The 24,313-nt window shown below is 51.7% G+C and overlaps 1 protein-coding gene across 3 annotated transcripts in view; it reads left to right on the top strand.

The window, feature by feature from the left end:
* The first annotated feature begins 359 nt into the window (after positions 1–359).
* Positions 360–24,313, top strand: part of LMF1 (lipase maturation factor 1) — an 81,674-nt gene continuing 57,720 nt past the window's right edge. For 2 of the 3 annotated variants that reach the window (XR_014775731.1, XM_084763379.1), the window contains exons 1-3: positions 360–578; positions 8,241–8,550; positions 11,478–11,488. Coding sequence is in view for 1 of the 3 variants with exons in the window: in XM_084763379.1 (XP_084619505.1) it covers positions 386–578; positions 8,241–8,550; positions 11,478–11,488 (514 nt within the window). In the remaining 2 variants the exon portion in view is untranslated. Of the gene's footprint in view, positions 579–8,240; positions 8,551–11,477; positions 11,489–11,522; positions 11,543–24,313 lie in introns of those variants that run through there. The other variant, XM_084763380.1, reaches the window with a different exon arrangement.

Genomic DNA, 24,313 nt, shown 5'->3' with positions numbered 1-24,313 from the left:
CAAGGAGATTCAGGTAAGATAGAAAGCTGGCCGGATTTCAGGTTTCATCCTGCCAACCGTTCTAAAACATTCTCCTAGGTGATGGGCATCTGAGAACTGCAGGGTGAAGGCCCTGCTCTGCCACTGCCACAGGCCTGACCTTCCCGGCTACAAAGTGAGGAATCTGCACCCAGGACACAGACATCCGTCCACTGGCTCCTTCTCGCTGCTTCTTCACCCTGCATCTACTGAAGCCACCTCGGAGATGCTCAGCGCCAGACTAGGTCCAGAGAAGGCGTGGAGCTTGTACCTTGGCTGCCCTGGAGGTGGGTGTGTCGTCCAGGGGAGCCAGTGTGGGCTTTCAGACATGTGGGCGGGGCCTCCACGCGCACCGCCCTCTGTGCGCATGCGCTCAGACCGCTTGGTAATGGCTGCGCCCGAAGGGTCGCTGAGAAAAAGGAAGGTCGGAGATGCAGATCAGCGTCCAGTATCGCCACCCTCTCCGGCTCGAGATCCCGGGGGCTCTCCAGCGCGACTGGGCACGGGCACCTTCTGGCTGACCAGAATCGTGCTCCTGAAGGCCCTCGCTTTCATTTACTGTGAGTGTCCGGTGGGAGCTGGCTGCCGCCCGCCTTCTGTGACCTGGTCCCAATCCTTGCTCGCTTCCGGACTCCCGCTAGCCTCTCTGTACGCTTCTAGGACCCTACACTTGAACCATTCTGCCCTTCTGTGAGCTCCCGGACCCCGCCTTCTCACCTCCTACTCCGTGGCTGCCTGGGCGTGCGCCTGGAACCCCACCCAAACCCCTGCCTCTCCATGGCCCCACTTAGCACAGTAAGAGGTGAAGGCACCCCCTTGCACTCTGACTGCTCCCTGGGAGTAGCTAGGCAGTGCTACCTAATTCTGTTCGGAAGGCCTAGGGGAGTTGAGGGTCTAGACCCAGCCTCGCCAGTTTTGCCTTCTGTCAGCCTCCCCTGATTGAACCCTGAGGGGTTGCAGCAGCTCCAACCTAGCCAGCATGGAAGGGCACCTGGCAGAGAGCCCACGCGTCTAATCAGATTCACTGGCTGGCTAGAAGTGAGTGTGCACCTGTTCCCGAGGCTCAGCCAGGTTAGCTCTGGAAGGGCTCCTATGTCCTGCTTAAGTTCTGGCTCTGCAGACCACCTCAGTCCACTGCAGCATCCCACACTTACCTGGGTGTAAAGTCCTTAGGTGGATTTCACTTCAGGCAAAGCAGAACCGAGGGACTGGTGGTCATACTGATGTTCCCCCACCCGTCCTTGGTTTTTGGTTTTTGTTGTTTGTTTTTCTTTTTTTTCTTTTGGTTTTTTTCGAGACAGGTTTCTCTGTGTAACCTTGGCTGTCCTGGACTCACTTTGTAGACCAGACTGGCCTCGAACTCACAGGAATCCACCTGCCTCTGCCTCCCAAGTGCTGGGTTGTTTGTTTTTTGAGACAGGGTTTCTCTGTGTAGCCCTGGCTGCCCTGGAACTTGCTCTGTAGACCAGGCTGGTCTCAAACTCACAGGGCTCCCTCTGCCTGCCTCTGCCCCTCAAGTGCTGGGATCAAAGGCCTGCGCCACCACACTGGGCACTGATGTTTCTTTACTGTCAGCTCTGCTCCTCGCCTGTTATTCCTACCCACAGAAAACGTGGGCCAGGAGATGCCCACTCACTAGGTGAAGCTTGAACCCCAAACTGTGGCTGAGAACCTGTCCTACCCACACTAGGCCTGGCCTGCCTGTGGCCATCACCCAGAGGCCATGCTTAAAACCTGTGGACACCTGGCTAGTGGAATTAGCTGTGGGTTCCAAATCTTCACCCTAATTCCTACTACCTAGAGGGGTGACCCCGTGACTCTGGGAACACTGGTGGACATGGCCCAGCCTTTTAGTAAGGGAGGCAAAACTGAAGGCTAAATCATACCCAAGGGCCAGGCAGGGGTGGGCTGGAGTGGCGATGTTTGACGGTCCTGTTCCCTGGCAGGTTTGTGCATGCTACACATTGGGCATTTTTAGGAGGAGTCACCTCGGGCTTTGTGGTGTGTCCATGTGGCTCTCCTGTGCACTTCTGTGTGACAGACTGATGATCACTTCCTGCTGGGGCTGTCTGCCTAGGCTTCCACTCATTCTCCCTAAAGCTAGTGGAAAAGACACCCAGACACATGCTGTTTTATCCCATGAAGTACCAAGGGATCATGGGAAAGTTGGTAGCTGGTACTGACACACTCAGAGCAAGTTGAAGGGAGTCTTTAAGACTGATAGAATTGGAAAGCACAGTGGCACCTGGTGGTGTTGCGCTGAGGACACTTTGCAGATAGGCTCAGGGGCTCGCAGGTGAGCGGTGTTGTCTTTGGTTAGGACCAGAGGTAGAGTTTCAGCCTCAGGCAAAAAGCTATGAGCACCTGACTCCTGCAGCTATTTCTAGTGGCTGCCTAGTATGTTTGCGTGATGGGCTTTCCTTCCTACTTGAGGTAGACACATTTTGTTTTGTTTTGTTTTTCGAAACAAGGTCTCCCCTGTGTTAGCCTTGGCTATCCTGTACTCACTTGGTAGACCAGGCTGGCCTCTAACTCACAGTGATCTGCCTGCCTCTGCCTCCCGAGTGCTGGGATTACAGGCATGCGCCACCACGGTCGGTTTAGACACTTTTTTTTTAGTTTCCCCATCTTCCTGTGTCATGGTTTTCATGGTTGTGAACTGCCCAAAAAAGGTTTCCGATCTCACTGGACTGTAACAGGCTATCCAGCTATTTCACCTGACTCTTGAGTTGGAAGTGCTTCTACTGTAGAAAGACGAATTAAATACAGCCAAGTGTTTTGTGAGATTTTCTGTTTTAGGAGAGTAGGACACACGGGCCTTTCCTTATGCACAATGTATCAAAACCACCTGCTGACTGTAATCCCTGTGCTAGAAAGTAGCCTGAGCTACATAGTAGCAAGACCCTGTCACAGATAAATAAAGGCTTTAATGAAGGTGTGGGTCAGAGAATTGTGGATGGGTAGCAGCCCTGTGTGATTCCTCAAAACCAGACCCAGAGGATGCTTATTAGCAGCAGGCTTATGCACTCCTCCTGGTGTTGCTCGGTTCCTTTCACAGCAGCCTCAGTGTGCCCGTATGCAGATGGTTAAGGGTGAGCTCCACACAGGCCAGGTGTGCATCACTCGATCTTCTAGAGTGGCTGCATCAAGGAAGCCATGGAAGCAGAGGCATGTCAGTTCTTGAGAGCAGTTTTCCTGTAGGGACCCCCCCAGCCACTTGAAGTAAAAATTCACTTGTCACCCTGATACGTGGCCTCGAGTCCCTGAGGATACTCACCCCGTTGAACAGGCACTAATGTGTCAACTGCCGTGCACCCCGGTCATGCATCACAGTGTGCATGTGTCCAGTGACATCATTGTCACCCACATAGGAGAGAATGCATTCAGTGTTTGGTTTAGTCAACACACTGTGAATATACCAAAGCCCAGGACCCACCTGGGGACCGCAGAGCATCAGGGTCTTTTTGGTACCTTAGTCGGTATCTTCCTGACTTTCTTTTGGTTGTGACCATGTGGAGCAGTTCTGGCCACATTTTCTGTAGGACATGGCTCAAGTTGGGACTGTCCAGTGCCTGCTGCTGGCTAGACTGGAGGTGATAGGTTTGGGGAAGATTCCCGCCACTGTGGAGTTTTCTTGTCATGCTCACCCAACACTCATACTGTCCTGTGTCATCTGGTTGAAGTATGTCTCCAGGCATGGTCTCCTAGTTTATACCCAAGAGGAAGAGAGACTCCCATCCCAGATTAAGGAGAGTAATCTGTAGCTGCTACTTGGGAGTTCCTCTGGAAGATGTGTGTCTTGGTGTCTTCACTGAGTGAGTGCATTGCTGAGGACTCCGTCCTGTCTGGTTTAATACCTGTTTATGCTCCTGAGCAATCGGTGCTCTTTGGCTGTCTAAGCTGTGGTCCTTGGTGATTATCACTTGTGTGTGCCTCATCCCTTTCTTGTGCCTTTCAGTTGCTAGGATGTCTCCTCATTTTCTCCCTTACAGCTCGGGGGTCTCCCCTGGACCCCTACCCAGATCTAGCGTCAGCCAGTTTTCCAAGAAGCCCTCTTTAGGTAGAGGATGACCTGGGAAATGCCAGGCTGGCTTTTCAGTCCCTGCTGCAGCTTTTGTGGTGGGCAGAGCTGGTTTTGATATAACCAGGCCACCATGCGCATACAGGACCATCTCTGTCCCACTGCAAGTGCACTAAGTAGACCCTGCTTGGCACATAGGCCATGCCTAGCCTCACCTCTGCCTACCAGTCTGTGTGCTCCCTGTGTGTGCTCCCTTAGACTCCTGGGGATAGAGCTAGCCAGAGTGCCATCTTGCCATGGTTCCTTCGTCCTTGACCCTGAAGACATTTAACCACTTCTTTGTCAACAAGGTCCTATCACACCTGTTAGGTGTGTTATCACAAGGTCCTCTCACACTGTGTTAGGGAATTGACAGTATTAGCCACAGTCTGTACCCCCACTGGCTTGTCCCAACATCCTGGTTGGGTTTTTTTTTTGGGGGGGGAGGGGTTTTTGTGTTTGTTTGTTTTATATTTGTTTTATATTTGTGTGCTACTGTAGTCTTGTGGGTTTTGACAGATGCACCGTGCTGTCTGTCAACCCAGCACTGTACAGTGAAATTCTCCCAGTGGAGGTGGACAGCCACTTCATCCCCACCCCCAAGCCCGCTGTAGTCCTGTTTCTGCCTCTGTCAATGGCTCTGCCTTTCCCAGGATGCCTTGAAAGCAGAACCTTACAGTCTGCAGTCAGGGTGCAGACGATGACTCCTCCTCCCTCTCCTCTTCTTCGTCTTAAAGGTTTATTTATCTTTTTAAAATCACATCATGCCCCCTGATCAAACTCACTTCAAGGTCCTTCCAGTGTCTGTCCACCACCCTGTGACCTCTCCCCACCCCCAAAAGAAGGAGGAGGAAGAGGAGGAGGAAAGAGGAGGAAGAAGAGGAATAAGAGGAGGATGAGGAAGAAAGAAGAAAACAAGTCCAATTTGTGTTGCCCATATACTCACTAGAACATGGTCAGAGTCCCTGTATCCAGCCGAGTCCTTCCCCACCCGTGTCCTCTGGCAGAAGCCATTGTGGAGAGCCACACTTCAGCATCCTTATCACGGTTGTTAAGAGTCCTCTTTGATGATGTTCTGTCAGGCTGTTACTTTCGGGACTGCAGAGGGGCACTGTATGAATGGGGCAGTTTATTGCTGCTTTGAGAGGCATCTTGTCTGTGTCCAGTTTTTAGTAATTACTAACAAACTACTCTGAACATATTATGGAGTCTCCAGTTCACCTGGGTGGATACCCAAGAGCATCTGGTGGGTCACGCAGACTCCATCCGTCTTTGTTTAACTGCAGGGCCCTGCGTATCTTCCAGACTAAGTGCTGTTGTTTTGTACTTTTCCTGCACATGTGATCAACAGTCTTGCAACTCAGGAGCCTCCAGGGCACTTGTACTGTGGGTCTTTTCAGCCTTCTGATTGGTTGAGAGACTGTTTCCGTATATCCCTGGCTGGCTTTGAGCTGGCTGTGTAGCTGAGGATTACCTTGAACAGCAGATAGATCTTCCTGCCTCCCTCTCCCGAGTGCTAAGATTACAAGCACACACCACCGTGCCCAGAACCTCACTGGTTTTTATTGGCATTCCCCAGTGATGGTGGCACTGCACATATTTTCCTGTATTTGTTTGTCATGTGTGTTTGTGTGTAGCAGACAGCCTCACTCAGTACCTCTTCACATCTTTTACCCCATCTCGAGTTTTCTTACTGCTCTGTTTTTGGACCTCGTTAATACAAGTCCTTTATCAGATACATGGTTTGCAACATTTCCCTTCCGTCTGTGCCTCATCTTTTCATTTTCTTTGAAGTTTCCTTTGCAAGTTTTAAGGTTTTTTGTTTGTTTGTTTGTTTTTTTGATTTTCATGAAGTCCATGAGCTAAACATTTGGCGTTTTATCTAAAACGTTTGCTGTTAAACCGGAGTCACATAGGCTGTCCCTCCCTACCCACCTTCCTTTTTTTTTTTTTTTTTTTAACTCAGTCACTCGAGTTCTGGGATGACAAGCAGGAGCCACCAGGCCCAGCCTAGATTTTCTTTTATATTTGCTTCTAATAGTTTGGGTTTTTTGTTTTGTTTTGTTTTGAAATCGGTTACATACAGTCTGTGTATCTCTTGGATTAATTTTCATATAAGGCGTGAAGTCTAAGGCCATCTTTTTTGCACGTGGATTTGGTATTAGCTTGCTTTTTGTACTCACGTGGTCCCAGCTATGGGTGAAGGTGCATTTTGATCAGCCTTGGAGGCTGAAAGTGCGTACACCATGATGGTAGCTCCGGTAAGGACCCTCTGCTAAGTCGTCTTTTAAAGAACGGCACCATGATGGAGTCAGTGAGCTGCCCTTGTGGAGAAGAAGCAGGAGTGATGGAGTGGGGCTGGGCTAGCCTGTAGACTTCCCGCTGGGCTCCATACCTTAATGGTCCTCCAACACTGCCACAGTGAAGGACGAATAAGCCTGCATCAGAGGAAATCAGGGGGGTCAAGTCACATTCAGACTGTAGTCAAGTCACTAGAACATTCCGCGATGCCTAATGCCAAATGCTCACACATAACCAGGCACAGGCTTACATAAGCAAGCAGACATAATACACATACGCACATACAGCATGCCTTCTCCGGCCGTGTTCCAGAAGCCCCCAGGATCCTGAGAGTCTGTACACTGCTTGTGTGTAGCTTAGGTACTTAGTTGCTTTTCTGTTGTGATGAAACACAGTAACCGAGGTGACTTATAGGAAGGTCGGGGAGGAGGGCGGAGTGACAGCACAGGACAGGCATGGCTGCAGGAGCAAGAAGCTGAGAGCTCACATTTTCTTTTTTCTTTTTATTAATTAATTAACTTTACATCCCTATCGGAACCCCCCCCCCCCTTCTTTCCTCCCAGTCCCACCTTCTCCCTTCCCCTCCTCTTCCCCATGTCCTCCTCCTTGTCTTCCCCGGGAAAGGGAAACCTCTCATGGATATCAACCCGCCTTGGCACATCAAGTAGGACTGGGCACATCTTCTTCTTCTTCTTCTGAGGCTAGACAAGGCCATCCAGTCAGGGGAAGGGGAAAGGGATCCAAAGGCAGGCAACAGAGTCAGAGGCAGCCCCCGCCCCTGCTGTCGGAGCTCCCACACGAGGACCAAGCTGCACATGTTACATATGTGTGTGTGTGGCAGCAGGAGGCGAAGTCTGTCCTGGAGAGGGAGAGCTCACATTTTCAACAGCAGGCAGAAAGCAGAGAGAGAGTACAGTGGAACAGGCGTGAGGCATTTCATCTCAGAACCTGTCCCCAGTGGCGTACTTTCCCCCAGCACGGCTGCACCACCTAAAGGAACCTCCCTAAATAACGCCAACAACTGGGAACCAAGTGTTCAGATACCTGAGACTGTAGAGGACATTTCTCATCCAACCCACGGAGGTGACAAACCATATGTGCTACCTCCTATGACATATGTGTGTGGCCCATGAGAGCCTTTCCTGCGTGTGTCCTCTTAAGTCCGCGGGGTCATTTCCTGCCTGTGTCCTGTCCTGCTTAGTTTTCATTGTCAACTTGACAACCTAGAGTCACCTGGGAAGAAGGAATCTCAGGTGAAGAATTGCTCCTTCAGGCCGACCTGTGCCATGTGGTAGGGCATTGATGACAGTGACCGCCAGTTGGTGTAGAGGACCCAGCCCACTGGGGGTGGTGCCATCCCAAAGCTGGCTCTATAGGAAAGCTGGCTGGGTGTGAGCCAAGGAGCAAGCCAGTAAGCAATATTCCTTTACTGTTTCTGCTTGAGTTCTTGTTCTGATGTCCCTCCATGATGGCGTGTGACCTGGAAGTGTAAGCTGAAATAAACCATTTCCTCTCTTAAGTTACCTTTGGTCATGGTGTTTATCACAGCAACAGGCGTGTTACCGTATGTCCGTGGAGCCATTTCCTCCTCATGTGCCCTTATGTCCATAGGACCATTACCTCTTCATACCCTGTTAACCCAAGAAGGCCTTTTCTCCTGTAGCCATGGAGGCCTGTTCTTGCCTGTGTCCCCTTGTGTCCATGGCGGTTGGTCTCACTCATGTCCACTTGTGTTCATGGGGGCGGGGCATTCCTGCTTGTGTCACCTGTCCTCAGGGACCCAGTTTCTGCTTGCATCCCCGGAGCCCGTGGAGGGGTGGTCTAGTCCTCCTCACACCTCCTGCCTCTGTGTGTCTTCCAGTTGTGGCCTTCTTGGTGGCATTCAATCAGAACAAGGCGCTCATCGGCGACCAGGGCCTGCTGCCCTGCAGGCTGTATCTGAAGAATGTCCAGCAGTATTTCCAGGGCAGCGCTGGCTGGGGTGCCTGGAGCTATACGCCAACCATCATGTGGCTGTTGGACTGGTCGAACATGAACTTCAACCTGGACCTCCTTGCTCTTCTTGGGCTGGGCCTCTCGTCCTTCGTCCTGGTGACTGGCTGTGCCAACATGATACTCATGGCTTCCCTCTGGGTCCTCTACATGTCCCTGGTCAACGTAGGACAGATCTGGTAAGTAGAGCCTGTTACCTAGCCCTTTGGACGCTTACCTACCTCCTGGCCACTGACATGCCAGTGTGAGCTTGTTCGGGGGCGGGGGGTGGGGGTGGGGTGCATTACCAAGAACATAGGCCTAGGTAGAGCCTACTGTTACCATCCAGCCAAACTCTGGCTTTTCTCTTTGAGGATAAAATTTGTGATTGTGCTTAGAGATATATGTCCCCTTGAGAATATGAGTTTATAGGACATGGAGATAGAAACCATTGGGCAGCCGGTGGGAACACTGAGGCCGGACAGACTTGACTTTGAAACATCACCCTTCTACCTTTACCTTACCAAGAAGTCTTTCCAGCCTGTGTCAGGCATTACAATTGGGCCATGGCACAAGCCCTGCCCTGATGGTGCCCTATAGAGCTAGAGATGCTGATGGAGTTTATAGGACCACCAAGGTCGGGGAGTTCATAGACCACTCACAGAAAGGCATGATGGAGAAGTCTGTGGGTGTGGCCATCAGTGTCCAAGTGGATGAGGGGTTTGGTACCTATACTGATTATTTCCTCCTTGCTGTGACAAACTTCCCCACAAAAGCACTTAAGAAAGTGTGCGCAAGAGTGTGTGCATGAATGGGTGCCTGTCTGCATGTGCATGTGTAAATGTGAGTGTGTGTGCATGTGTTTGTATGTGTGTGTGTGCATGCATGCGTGTGAATGCTGGGGTTACAAACGTACATCCATACCCAGCTTTTGCTCGAGTCCTAGGCATTCAAACTGGGGTCCCCATGCTTGCAGAGCAAGTGTTCGTACCCACTGAGCCATCTCCCCGGCCCCACCCAGGAGACCTTTCCCATTCTCTGTTCAGAGACGTTACTCACAGAGAACTGCTCACATAGGCTCTTTCCGGGGTTAGCTGTGCGTATGAGCTAGCAAGTGTGCTGTCCACTGACGTAATCCTCTGTGGACATGTAGTAACACGCTCAAGGGATATACCCCCTGCTTCCAGCATCTATGGGGAAACAAGCCCCAAGCATTAATATTTTATCTGAGAACAGTATGTATCTGCCAGGCTGGGGGATCACTTGATAGAGTTTCAGAACCACCGGGCTGTCAGCTTACTCAGTGAGTCCAGACCCCGTGGCAGATCTCAGGCTCTTGCTTTCATTGGCACACGTCCCATGCAGTTTTTCTTCTTAACTGAGATGTAATTCATACACTGTAAAATCTAACTATTTAATGTGTCCGGCCGAGTATGGTGGTATGTGCCTGTAATCCCAGCACTAGGGAGGCTCAGCTCAGGCAGGAAAACTGCAAGTTCAAAACAAACCTGGGCTACACACCAAGACTCTGTCTCAAAATGGAATAAAACAGACCAAAAATAAACTTTACAAGTCAGTGGCTTTATGTACTCAGGATTCTAAAAACCTTGCCCTAGATTCTAAACCGTTCTCATCACGAGAGAACCCTGTATCTCTGCCCATCAACTCACTCCTCCCCCCCTCAACCCCTCCAATCCCCCCCCAACCCGTAACTGCTTTCTGCATCTGCATTTACATTTACACCCACGGTGTAAGTGCCCCGGGGCATTTCCTGTGAACAAAATCCCCTAGTGTGTGGCTTTGTGTCTGGCTTCAGCCCCAGCGTGGTGTTTTAGGGCTCATCGTGTGTGGCTTCTATCTAATTGTCTTTCTTTCACAATATAATAGGAGTCCATGTTGGATAGAGATGGCGTCGGGGCTGGGGACACTGGGGTGCGGCGCAGTGGCAGAGTGCTTGCCCTAGTGTCTCACTTACTGTTCTATGGCTGTGACGGGGCTGGGGACACTGGGGTGCGGCGCAGTGGCAGAGTGCTTGCCCTAGTGTCTCACTTACTGTTCTGTGGCTGTGACGGGGCTGGGGACACTGGGGTGCAGCGCAGTGGCAGAGTGCTTGCCCTAGTGTCTCACTTACTGTTCTATGGCTGTGAGGAGACACCATGACTAAGGCAACTCTAACAAGAGAAAGCATTTGATTGGGGCCTTGCTTACAGTTTCAGAGGGTTAGCCCACGTTCACCATACACGCAGGCTAGCACTGGAGCAGCAGCTGCTACCCCTGGGCAGAGAGAGAGAGAGAGAGCCTGACTTAGCATGGGGTTTTGAAACCTTAGAGCTCATCCCCAGTGACCTCGTTGACACACTTCCTCTAACAAGGCCACGCCTCCTTTTTTTCTTTTTCTTTTTTTTCTTTTTTTTTTTTTTGGGTATTTGAGACAGGATTTCTCTGTATAGTCCCGTCTGTCCTGGAAATCATGGCCTCTAACTCAGAGATTCACCTGTCTCTGCCTCCCACATGCCGGGATTAAGTCATGCGTTACCACACCCTGCTTAACACCTCCTGATTCTCGTAATCCTTTCCAATATTGCCACTCCCTAGTGACTAAGCGGTCAGATATATGAGCCTATGGGGGCCGTTCTCATTCAGACCAGGGCAGCCAGCATGTGTGATGCTCGGGTCCCAGCATCCGAGCACCAGGCATCTTCCCAATGTGACTTCAAAGTGAAGGACACAGCGGCAGCAGAGCCTACCTCATTCCTTCGACCCCTCTCCCAGTGACCTAGGGCAAGGTACCCAGGCACCCTTGAGCTTCAGATCCTAGGATGTAACATTTGCAGTGGCAGCCAATCAGAATCAGTTTTCAGGCAGGAAAAACAAATCTTGTGTCTGCTCACTCTAGGGTATCTGTTGCTTGCTGACCCTGTCTCACCCAGCTTTGCGTACTCCGTGCCTGGTAGCAGGTCCTCCTGGAGGCGGGTCCCCCCATGCCCCACACTGCCCCACACTACCCTGAACTCACAAGTGGGTTTTCCTCAGTGGGTAAACATAATGGTTTAACATACAAAACCAAGCCAACATGTTAATGGTCTTCCTTTTTTTTTTTTTTTTTTTTTTTTTATGTGTGTTTCAGGTATTCTTTTGGTAAGTGACAATCATGCAGAAAAATCTCTACGCGGGCTTGCCTTGTGTGTTGGGGTATGTATCTCTGCATTTCAAGGGCGCTTATCTGACGTTTAGATACTTGCTGCTGACGCAGGGTTCTACAGTTTGCTAGCAGGCTGGTGAGTCCCAACAGGTTGGCTCTGGGTAGAAGTGGATGGATAGGGTTGGTCGTGACTTGGGGCTCCCCGGTGAGGTGCTGGGGAGTTGCCTTTAGCAACTGCTGTCCATAATAATGGAGATGCTGGGCTGGAGAGATGCCTCAGAGGTTAGGTGCACTTAATGCTTTTGTAGAGGGGCCAGGCTTGGTTCCCAGCACCTGTATGGCTCAGGACCCCCTGTAACTGTAGTTCCAGGGGATCCCGTGTCTTCTTGCTTCTGCAGGCAGTAAATCTGGAAAAGAAGATTGCTGGTGTGGTAGTACACCCCTGTAACCCAGCACTTGGGAGGCAGAACTCAGTGAGTCTGAGGCCAGCTTGGTCTCCATAGTGAATTCTAGGGCAGCCAAGGCTACATAGTGAGACCCTGTCCCAAGTAATAAGATAAAATCATGGAGTTACTGGGGGCCAGAGAAGGCACTTTGGGAAAGTACAGGAGGTCCTTCCCACGTGTGTGTCTTATGAGTGTCCTGTGGCCCACTAAGCTCCACACAGGTGTGCTTGTGGAGAAGGGAGACAGAGTTCATAGCAGAGAGCACTGTCCAGGGCACTGGTGCTGATTAGGGAAGCACTTTGGGTCTTCTCAGCCTACAGCAGGTGACAGCCCACCGCAGGTGACAATCACCAGAATGTGGCTGAGGGTGGCCCCCAAGTGGCCGGGAAGCTGAGACCTGGGGACTGACGCATCTGTAAATTGACCCAACTCTAGAGTCTGGCAACAAAAGACAAGGATGCTCTGTCAGGGGAGCGTGAGGGGGTGGGGGGGAAGAGGTCTTTACTGCCGTGCAATTCTATGGCCCAAGGACCCCATAGGAGGCACCTTGAGCCCACTTCAGCCTCCCCGTGTTGTCCGTGTCTCTGGGCCACATTTTGCCCTAGCCTATGTGGCTTCAGCCATGAGGTCTGAGTCCCAAGCCATCGTCTGGCCTGCGTTCTTAGCCTCACATACTGGGTGTGCGTTGCATGCTGGGAAGGGTGATCCACTGGCAACCATGAGACCATCAGTCTGCTGCCCACTGTAAACGTTTCCCCTCATTGTTAGGTCGCTGAGTAGGCAGATACCTGTGTAAAGCAAAACGGTTCCGACTGTGCCGACCGAACCTTTCCCACACAGCTTATGGCAGGGCCAGTGAGGCTGGTCAGGACACAGTGGTCCAGCACGTCCATATCTGCTCCCTGTATCCAAGTCCCCCGGAGAACCCTGTGTCCCCCAGCGCTTCAGGGAACAAAACCCTCTTTTCTTAGTGAACTTTGCTTATCTGAAATTGCAACAAGATTATTTTCTCTAGCTATGAATATTGAAACCTTGAGGCCCTGGCTCCTGTAATCTGGATAGGATCCCTGCTCCTTTGGTGCAGAGGATGCCGGCAGTTACTGGTAAAATCAAGTCTGGGCGCTCCCTGCCAGCCCTCCCTGGAGCAGTGGCTGTGTCACAGGACTGACGCCATCAGGCCTGTGCTTGGCAGTGGCTGCCCCATCTTGGGATCTGGGCACTGGGGTATCCTTAGGGTTCAAGGCACATCGTGGGGGGCTGGGGGTGAGATATAGACGGGCCTGGAATTCCGGATGCACAGCTGAGCTGCAGAGGCTGCGCAGTGGAAGGCCTTCAGGCGGTAACTTCAGGAACTTAGGGGAAAAAACCTCTGCCCAGTCACCTTTCATCTGCATTCTTTACTACTGGTGCCCAGCAGGCTCTGTCTTACCTAGTGGCACAGGGACCTGGAATCCTATGGTGTCACAGAAGGCATGCCTTCCATCTTCTCTCTTGCTATCCCAAAGAACAAAGGCCCATTTGAGGAGGCAACGCAGACCACACATCAGATGCACTAGGTTAAGACTTTTCTAGAAGGGCTGGTGTGAGTGTTCCGTGATTAAAAACACTGGCTGCTCTTGAAGAGTACCTGCAGCCAGCACCCAGGGGGGCTCCCAACCATCAGTAACTCCTGTTCCATAGGATCCGGTGCCCTCTTCTGGCCTCCATGGGCACTGCACACACATGGTACACAGATACGGATTCCAGGCAAAATACCCATACACATAAAACTAGAAAGACTCTTGTGGAGGCTTCTCTACTCCAGCCCTGTGTTGCTGCCCACAGGAGCTGGAGATCTCACAGTGAGCAGCGCCCATCATCCTGGCTGTGTGCTCTTAATTGCATCTGTCATCTCTGTTTTACAAGGAGGCTGCAGTGTGGAGCTGCCTGCTAATTCTCTGCGGGACTCTACCTCCCCCACCCCCACCCCATCCCTGGAACGGTGTTTTGAAATGCACGAGCTTCCAGAGCCACATGTCCAGTGTGTGGCAGCTGCTCGCCACGCGCATTGTGTCTGTATTTGTATCTGTTTATTCATTTCAAGATAGGAGTCTTACTATGTACCTCCACACCGTTTTCAAACTCTTTATCCTCCTGTTTCAGCCTCCCAAGTGCCAATTACAGGCCTGCACCACCATGCCTGACTTAACATGAATTTCTTGTGTTAGTTAAAATGGAATCAATACAGACACCCATGCCTTAGCCCCACCGGCCATGCCTGGAGTGCTTGGAAGCTCTGTAGTGCGGAAGGCACGAGCTCGAGAAGAGTCTTTAGCAGGGCTTCATGGAGGACACCCTCCATTCAACTAGTAAAGGGGTTCCGGGCACCCCTATTCTTGGGCAAGGGTGAGCGGTACCCCCCATGGCCAGCGGTGTGTGGGCTAGCCTCTTCTCTACACATCGCCACTGTCAGTGAAGCAAAGTCCCATTTTTAGTCCTTCCTTCACCTCAGACGATCCCACTTCCCCCAAATACTAAAGTTTTCATTACTGATTTCTTTTTTTGCTGTCTCTGCAAGTGGCCCCCTTTAATTATGGCCACTCTGGGTTCCACTCCATCACCTGCTGTGATCCCAGCACTGTGCTCCCATTTCTAGACAGCTGTGGTTGCTGAGTGAGCTGGAGGTGTCACTGGGAGCCCACACCATTGGTCATCTGCTCTGTCTTCTTTCCTGCATTCAGCTTGCCTTGGCAATGCGAAGACCAAAGACTGGATTGGCAAAGAATTCATCCCATACCCTGTGGGTATAGGGCGCATCTGTCCAGGAGGACTGGGCTTCCTGATGCTCCTTCACCTGGCCTTCTGGACCTCCCACTGTCCTGTGCTTTGGAAACTGCGTCAGCCCGCCAGGCTGAGCAGCAGGGCTTCAGGTCTCCAAAGGACAGGGCTGCTCTCGGCAGGTGCCATCCCAGCACACGCAGTACCCAGTGTGAGTGCCGGCCCCCCAGTGTGAGTGCCAGAGAGGCCCCCCCAGCCTGATGACTGTCTCTCAGCATGACCACTGTCCCCAGCTCGGCCACTGTGTCTGGCATGGCCACTGTCTACCCTGGGCTCCAGGCCATGCTGAGCTCTGTGCGTAGTGTGAAAGGGTTTACACCAAAAGGACTGCAACCTTCTCTCTTGAGTCTTGGAGTCCCATGTCCCACCCTCGGGGACTGGTCTGGCTCTAAGGGCTATTATAGGGAGAAATGGAACTGGTGTCTGTCCTGTGGTAGGAGCTGCCTGCTGACAGGACTGTGAGAGAATGGCACAGTGACTCCAGCCAAGTAGCACAGCCGCCTCCAGTCAGGAAATCTGGCCTACTCCAAAAGCCTCCGGAGTGTTTTAGACCGCGAAAAGACATGTTTTAAGTTCTTTGGTTGTGTTTTCTGTAGTGATGAGTGGGATTTAGGCCTTGACTTCCACGTGATGCCCAGACAGTGTAAGCTGCACCTACCATTCTCTCTGCCTGGGCCCCTTGGGATGCTGGTTTCGGTCTGCAGAGGCTACACTGTCTCTGGTGACTGTAGGGAAGGGAGACCAGGCTGCTGTGTGAATGTAGCATTGTGAGAAACCCTGTGCCTCAGGGGATCCCTCTAGTCTCGGGGGCCTAGAAGCCTTTGGTGTTCCCTGGGTCTCCTACCACTACTCAGGCCAGCACACATCAAGTAGTCCAAGGATACCCCAGGTGTGAAGGTCTCCGGGACTCAGAAAAAGATTCTAGAAGACCCCGCGCCTTCTGTGTTTCAGCGCAACACTGTCAGGATAAGAATTGGACACTTTAGCGTTCGAATGAGTCCGGGTTCCTTCATTTCAGTAAGAAGCTGTGCTGATAAGTGATTAGTTTGTCCTCAGCCGCTGAGGACAAGGACAGTAAGTTCTGCTGTGTCAGCTGCCTGGGCACAGTGTCTGGGCATTTGGGCATCTGCCTTGGATCACGCTCAATCCATTAGCTGTAAACACGACAGGAGTGTGGGGGCAGCTCTAAAGCATGTAACCCAAGGAAGCTACAAGCCTCTGGGTAAGCTACAGGGCAGAGAGGCCACGTGTCAACAACCATAGCTCTCATGCAGCCCGGGGGGGGGGGGGGATGGAGGGAGGGCGCAGGCCACATTGTAGGGTGTACAGCGGAATGGTATCCATGGATTATCTTGTGAGCTCTCTTCTTTGCCACCATATCTGCATTTTTCCCCAAGTGGATGCAGCTCTTAATGATCTGGGGAGCCTTGTTCTTGCCAAGTGGAGAGTTCTCCCATCAGACCGTCCCCTGGCAGGCCCCGGGCCACATGGCATGTTTATATGGCCAGGACACTCGTGTCTTTTCTTCATGGCAGCACCTCCTGCCAGCCGTTGTGAATTAAATGCTCCACGTGACCCTTCACCCTTGCCGCTCTTAAATTCATGCTTTAAAAACAGCTTAATGAGGGGTTTACTGGCCCAATTGGAAGTTTTTATTAAGACCCATTAGTGAGGGAGCAGAGGCTGCCCGCCTGCAGGAAGTGATTAGCACAGCGGCCTGGCCCAGCAGCTTCCATGAAACTGTTTCCAGACCTGTGGCTGACACTGCCCCGGCCTGCATCTCCCCCGCTGCAGTTTACAGTCCCTCAGTCTCCTCCCAGCTCTACCACTCTAGAAAGCAGTTTCCTTAATTAAATTATCCTCACAGTCAGAGGCAGCCTCCATGGCCAGGCCAGGTTAAGCCCACAGGCCGCCTCCACCAGCAAGTCAACCCTACGTCTCCTTCCTGGGGCCTGACTCTGTTGACTTAACCTCTTGGTGTGTCACTAGGAGAGAAATAGCCAGAGTTCATTTCCAGAAAATGTCAACTCAAGATGAGCGCGGGCCGTCTGTCCCAGTACCATGCGGGTCCAGTCACACCCTTCACAGAGCCCACAAAAACCTTGTTCTGCCGTGTGAGGGCCACTGTGTGGCATGTTGCCCTTAGACTCTCTCAATCAGCCATTCGGTAGTGGCCTAGGGTCAGTGTTTACCCAAATGGGGCTATGAGATAATATTCTCATCTCTCTCGCCCCTCTCTGTGTGTCTCTCCCTTCCCTCCCTCTTCTTCCCTCCCTAGTACTACCCACCCACCCACCCCCATTTAAATCTAATGAAAATCACTAATTGAATCTAAAAGAAAATGTTTCCGTATATGATGCGATGCTAAGCCTTTAATCCTAGCAGTCTGGAGACTGAGGCAAGAGGAATGCTGCTGTAGTTTGGGGCCAGCCTGAGTTGCAGAGTGAGAGCCTGTCTCTAATTGCCTAGCATTCGGGAGCCCTGGGTTTGGGGCGTGCCTTTAATCCCCACACTCTGGACGTGCAGGCAAGTTCAAGGTCAGCATGGGCCTTTTTCCTTATTTCCTTGTTGCTCACTCTGAGTCTTGCCTGGCTTCCACTTCCACTCCCAAAACATGGTCCCCCTTAATGAACAGAGTCCTGAGACATCGAAAAAGAGCTGTTTCCGCTCGAGTCCCGAGGCTGCTGGGCGGGTTTTATCTGGAATTCTTCCCCGCTTGCCTCTTAGTTTTATTTTTGCCAGGTTTGTTTGGAAATGGGGTGTCAGTCCGGTCCTGCCTTCCCCATCGGGGTAGAAAGTTGTCTCCATCCCGTCACTCTCAAGGACCGCTGAGCCTGGTGGCCTTAATCTCAGTCTCCCACGATAAAGATCTGTCGGACTTCCGAAGCTACCTGTGGCCTCACTCCCAAGCCGTCTGTCTGTTCATCTCACTCTCTGGCACCCCCCCCACACACACACACCCCCCCACACACACACACACCTACCCCCCCACCCCCCGGTCCATGTCTTCCAGCACAACGTCCATCTCGGCTTATTTCTCTTCGCCCCTCCCCCCTTGGACAAAGCAGTCAGAAACTTCTTGAAAGAACTGGTCTTGTTTATCAAATTTATAAGAGTTTAAATAAAAAATGTGTTTTATGATGCTGGGCACCTGAGGGTTTGTGCAGTGCTCCACCCTCAGCCCTAGGCAGTCAGCGGTACGTCCGAGCACATCAGACTCACTGTTGTAGGTTGTCTTCTCCTCCTGGAGGGAAAGGGTGCCTTGAGCTGACAGCCTAACTCATCCCCTTTCCTCCGCCTCTTCCTCTCTGATAGTAGCGGCACATACACAGATGACCAGTGCCCTCTAGCTGTCTCTGCTCCACCCAGATGACAGCCTCTGTGGCTCTGTAACCTTCGGCTCTGATGCCGCTTTGGACAGGTGCCATCTGGAGAGATGGAGAACAATGCTACGTGTGGAGGGTGTTTATACATTATCTTCTGCTTATCGGCTTCTGGACTCTTTGTACTCTGGCTAGACCATGACCTAAAAATTATTCTTTTGGTTGTCAAAAAGGAAAAGTTAGGCCCATGCGTGGAACACAATGGTGCCTTGTTTTACCTCTGCTCACCCTCGGTGCTGCTCTCCAATAAATCCCCTTACCTCAGCACTTATTCTGGTACTTGCATCCATATTTCTCTTAAAACAGCTGTTATTTGTATGTGTGTGCCTGTGATGTACATGTGAGACGCATGTACTACAGCACACATGTAGAGGTCAGAGGACAACTTTGTGGAGTTCTTTGTTTCCTTCTGCCTTTACATATGGTATCTTGGTTTTATGTCTGTGGCTATCATAAGCTATCATGACCAAAGCAACACAGTGGAGGAAACAATTTATTCAACTTACAACTCCAAGTTACGATCCATCATTTTGGGGAAGTCAAGGCAGGAGCTCAAACTCTTGTCACAAGATACCCACAATCTAGAACAGAGAGCAAGTAAATGCATCTGTGCTGTCTATGGCTGTCTGTGGCTTCCAGCTCACCTTCTCTGCCCCTACACCTAGGAGTTAGGCTCACTTGTTTCTTCACTCTTGGTAGAGACAGTCCAGGGCCACAGCCTAGGGAATGGTGCCGCCAGCAAGGAGGCTGGTTCTTCTACATCAATTAGCTGTCCCCATAGACTCACCCACAGGCCAACTTGATCTAGGCAGTTCCTCAGCTGAGGCTCTCTCCTCAGGTAATTCTAGGCTGTGGCAAGGTGATATCTAAACCATCTATCGTGTGTGTGTGTGTGTGTGTGTGTGTGTGTGTGTGTGTGTGTTTGTGTGTGTGTGTGTGTGTGTGTGTGTGTGTAGATCAAACTCAGGTCACTCGGCTTGCACCTCAAACACCTTTACCTCTGAGCCATCTTGGCAGTCCCTGGATCTGTATTTCTAATAAGGTGTGCACATGGCTTGCCCTCTGTGTGTCCCTTTCAAACTTGTTTGTTGCTGTCTCTCAGGAGTGACAAGGATCCCTAGCAAGCCCTCAATGCTGTTTTCAACATCTTAACATAACTATGCCACAGGTATAATTTTAGCACTCGATTTCAGCCCAAAGACCAAGAAGTGGTTCAGATATAGTTGTTACTGATCTGCCAGTCCCTCCATTCCTGTGTCTGTGCTAATATTATTATTGACTGTTGTGCCAAGTAGTGAGCCACACCTTTCTGTCTGTCCACCTTTGTCCTGGAGCTGATAGTTGGCCCTTCTTTGGTGGCTTAGTTTTTCATCTCTGGTCTTAACTTACCAACTTATTCTAAGTTTTCCAGTGCAACTGTTTAACCCCTCTTCCTATTTTTATTTTACAGAAAGCACGTTACACATCTATCCCTCTTTCCACACTGTGATGGTTTCTCTTTGCAGCCTCTCTGGTCCCACTTGGAGTAGGTGCATGTTAGACATTTGGGTTTGGAGATGGCGGAGCAGGTTAGCTGTCTTTGCCAGATTCTGTTCCACTAGTTGACTTGCCCCTCCCTGTGTCCTAGAGATCCTTGTGATCCACAGGGGTTGGTGTCATGCTGGGAGTACGTCTCAGCATCAGCAGCCACTTTGTCCACTGCCACCTCCTTCCCTCTTCTGACCCAGTACAGTATTCTTGGGAAGAGCCATCTGTCAGCCCTTTGCACGACCGCAGTCACAGGCGACACCTGAAGCAGCTGCTCAGTGGGATCCTCAGCTCTACTTACCCAGCTTGCAACTGTTTGTATGAGGCAGAGCAGGCCGTCCTGCATGCATATTGCCCGTTAGGGTCCCCCCCCTCCCCCACCCACGCATGCAAGTATTGTGTCCTGGCTACATCAGGCAGCCGAGAGGCTAGAGAAATCCTTTGGTCTCTTCAGACATCATCCAGACTGCCAGCTGGCCTGGCACCTCCAGCACCTGGTGCCATGTCCCCTGGGCTTCCTGGCTCCCAGGCTCCTTGATAGCTGTGGTAGAACACTGCCAGCAAGCCTGACCCTCGCCAGTGTGAGGAACAGGAAAGAGACTCTGCTGGCTGCCCCAGCCAGTGTCTGCATGCCAGTGTCTGCAGCAAATGCTTTGATGTTCTGAAACAGAGACCCTTGAAGAGGAAGCCGTACTCCGTGCTGCCACAATAGCCGCTCTTGTGTGTGCATTTGAGGGAGGAGATGGGCACTGGTGTGGTTTGGCTACTGCTAATGTCTCCTAAGTGTGAGTAACAAGCCCTTCTTGACAGTTCTTGTGCCCCGGTCCAGCATGCTATGCTTCATTCGAGGTATGATCCCCACGTGTGTTGCAGGTGTCGCCTGCCTCCTAGACACGAATCTCCATAGCAGGCAGTGGCTGGTTTTCTGTTTGGTCCTCGCCCGCCACGTTGAGCATCTCTAGGGCATCCTTAGGCTGACTGTGAGGAGGAGTCAGAGGTGAGGTGAGCTTTATCATTCTTGCTATTGTACGTTCATGACATGTGTGAGATGCGCACATACAGTGCAGGTGCCCACATGCCACGGTGTGCATGTGGACGTTAGAGGACAGTTTTCTAGAGTCAGTTCACTCTTCCACGCAGGCTCTGGGGGTTGAATTTAGAGTCAGCCTTGCACAGCAAATGCTTTTACCCCTGAGCCATCTTGCCAGCCCCCAGAGGTAAACTTTTTTCCCTATTTATTTATTCATTTGCATCCTGATCATGGTCCTGTCCTTCTTCAGCTCCCAGTCCCCCAGAGGTAAACTTTTGTGTGTTACTTGTGGACACTTTATGGTTGTCCCCAGAGGTAAACTTTTATGTGTAACCTGTGGACACTTGACAGTTTCTGTATTGGTTGCCCACTCCTTCCCTCGGTACCGAGGACTACCAAGCAAAGATTCTCCACCCAACTACCAACTTTATGTCCTTCACTTTTACCTACCTGTGAGTCTCTGTGTCTCTCAGTACCAGCCTCTCTTTTTGCCACTGCCAGCCCCTTGAGGCGGGGCATTACCCCCTTCCTCACCATCCCTATAGCAAAAGCCCTGGCTTTGTGCAAAAAGAAGGTGCCTGTGTGTGTCTTCCCCTAGAAAGAAGTGTGTGCCACTGTCAGGGCCACTGGCCTCAGCAACAGGGCATAACCCAAAGATAATGGCTCTGTCTCAGCTTTGTCAGCCAATTAAGTGGATACCCACAGTAAGTGGCTTAAACCACTAATGGCCCAATGCAAGATGATGATCAGAAGCCACCGTGACAAGCAGCTGCTCTCTGGTAGGTGTGAATCTGCTCACTGGCTGTGACAGGTGACCGTGAGTGGCCACGGGTGACTGTGGGCTAAAGTGGACCACGTGCCACAGGCAACCATAGGGACGCAGGTAGACTGAGACACGGAAGACTGTAGTAGGAGCACCATAGGGCCACAGGGACCCTGCATGTGTCTTAGGATTGTTTCCCTTTGACACCCGACAGAAGTTACCATGCCCACATCTCTACACTACATATGAACCCTGATATTGAGCCTGTCACATGCTGGGATCTCCTCAGTGTCTACCACAGGGACATAGCAGGGCCAGCCAGATGGACTCGAACTCACCACACTTCCCTGGATATGGTGGTAACTATAGGACAAATAAGCAGATCCACTTCTGTGGGTGAAGGTGCCTGGACCAGGGGTCCATTGTGTGTGCAGATGTGGGCTCCCTTTCCTGTGCTGAGCCTTATAGACCACGTAAGCAGTGCACACTCACCATTAGAGGTTCTGTTCTCTTCCAGGCTCTAACAGCAGTGCAGCACACACCACCTTATTTATCAAGTAGCAGCCACTGTGGAAGGTGTAGCTTCTGCTGGTTACATGACAGGACCTCTCCGGCAGCCAAGGGCCAGCAGACTTCTGTGTTGAGGCCCACCTTCCTTCCAAGTTGCTTGCAAGGCTAAAGCTGCAAGCTCCTCTTCCTCCTGACTCACGGTAGTCAGGTGTGTGCCAGCGAAGACACCAGGGGAGCCAATACCAGTGCTGTAACACTAGCTTTGCACTTGGAGAAACAGTGCCAGCCACACCTTAGAAAATGAACTTGCAGTGCGTGCAAGATAGCATGGCCAGCAGCCAGGAACCAGGAGTGTGTGGGCCCTGCAGCTTGTCTCTCTACAATGGGGTCAGAGATGTGAGGAAGCATCCCTAAGTTCGTAGTAGGATAAGGACACTGACTACAAGTCAGCTCCTCTGTCCTGAAAAGCGGTGTCGTCACAGCAGAGTCACCAGAGTTCTTCCTGGCAGGGAAGCGCACTGCCTTAGGACAGCACGAAGGGCCACCTGCTCCAGGGCTGCCCTGGAGCCATGTCGATCAGCGTTGTAACTGGGAGGTTCTAAGCTGTTTTCTGTGTTTCTGCTGGCAGTGTTGGGGATGGGGGCGAGGGTGGGTCTTCAGGAAGTGGGTATAGGATGGCAGGGGTCTAGCTAGCCCATCCCCCACCCCTGGCTCTGTCAGCTTGCCTGGGATGGCCCCACGGACTGGATGTGATGAGGTGAAAGGAAATGTAAGGGGGAAGTCATCTGTGACGTGGGGGCCGGGCTACACAGTGCCTAGGTGAGGAACTGACAGCCCAGGAGAAGTGGAGTCTTCGTTTGAGCTTCCAATGCGGGGATTGGCCTGGTGAGCACAGGACCAGTGGGCACGGTCCTGTTGCTGAGAGAGGTGAGAAGTTGTCTAAAGGATGAAGTCTGGCTTATACTAAGTGCCTTTCCGGTCCATCTGTGACAGGAAAGGATGCCTCCCTACCTAACTTAGGTAAGTGGCTGCTCTGCCAAAGAGGCTCCTCTGCCCTGTCCTGGCTGAAAGCCTCCCATGAGAGGGCTCAGCCCATGGTCACTGGGCCCTGATGTTGCTGTGCCTTTGTGTGGTGATGCAGAGCATTGTGGTGATTAACAGCAAGGTGGCTCATTTAGGGCAGAGGCAGAGGGGGCAGTGGGCATGCGCTGGTAGGCTTCCTTCTGTCTTTGCTCTCTGGGCCCTGGCCTCTCTTGGGTGGTGCTCTTCACACGGGGCTGAGGGCGCTTCCTCAGTCACTGCCTATGTGCCAGTTCTCTCTGGTAAGACCAGGGCTGTACCTCACTAATCTCCTAATCCACTCACAGTGCTCAGCTGGAACACGAAGGGGCCAGCTTGCCTGAGATGTGGCAAAGACCATGTGTGCCTATTGCTACCACATAGCCCTCTCAGATGCCAGGACATTGTGAGGTAGGCTTGGCTCCTGGGAAGAAAGGAGACCCTAGGATAGGTATAGGGAGGAGTGTGGGTCATGGGCACTGGGCACTTCCTGTCTGGGCCATTTTCCTGTGAGAATTATGTCATCTGATTTAGCTTAAATGTGGTCCTTAGCTGGGCATGGTGGCGCACGCCTTTAATCCCAGTCCCCTGGAGGCAGAGGCAGGTAGATCTCTGAGTTCAGGGCCAGCCTGGTCAACAGAGCGAGTTCCAGAACACCCAGGGCTACACAGAGAGACCCTGTCTCGGACCACTCATCCCAAGAAAAGGGATCCTTTCACTAATCTCCAAAAGAAAGCATCTCTGGACATTTCTCCTGATGGCATTAAGAATGAGATGCCTTAGGCTCTCAAACTCTGAGTAAGGCCGTGCCACGGAGCCCTAATATATGGCTGCAGTGCACCACACACACACACCCTTGTCTAGTTATGGTTCCTGGGAACGCACTGGACTAGTCAGCTGTTCTTGTGCAGACTGGGTCTATGAGTTGGGCTGTCCTCTTCAGACCGCCTGTCGTAGCACCAATGTCAGTGTCACTGTAGACCTGCAGGAGGGTGGGACTAAAAGAACTGCAGAGGTGGGGGTGGGGGTCCACCCTGGGTTCCAAGAAGGGCTCACAGGACTGCCCTGGCCTCTGAAATGAAACTATGGTGGTGGCAGGTTTTCTGGCCGACTTTCCAGGCAAACTGATCCCTCCTTTTGTTCTTGTTTGTTTGTTGGTTGGTTGGTTGGTTGAGACAGAGTTTCTCTGTGTAGCCTTGGATGTCTTGGACTCGCTTTGTAGACCAGGCTGTTTTTAAGAAGGAGAAGAGGGGCTGGCCGGTGGTGGTGCATACCTTTAATCCCAG

Source organism: Acomys minous (genome assembly GCF_964271855.1).
Source record: "Acomys minous genome assembly, chromosome: 16".
NCBI classification, from domain to species: domain Eukaryota; kingdom Metazoa; phylum Chordata; class Mammalia; order Rodentia; family Muridae; genus Acomys; species Acomys minous.
Note: the sequence above shows the minus strand (reverse complement) of the source record. Positions and strands in the feature narration are given on the sequence as shown.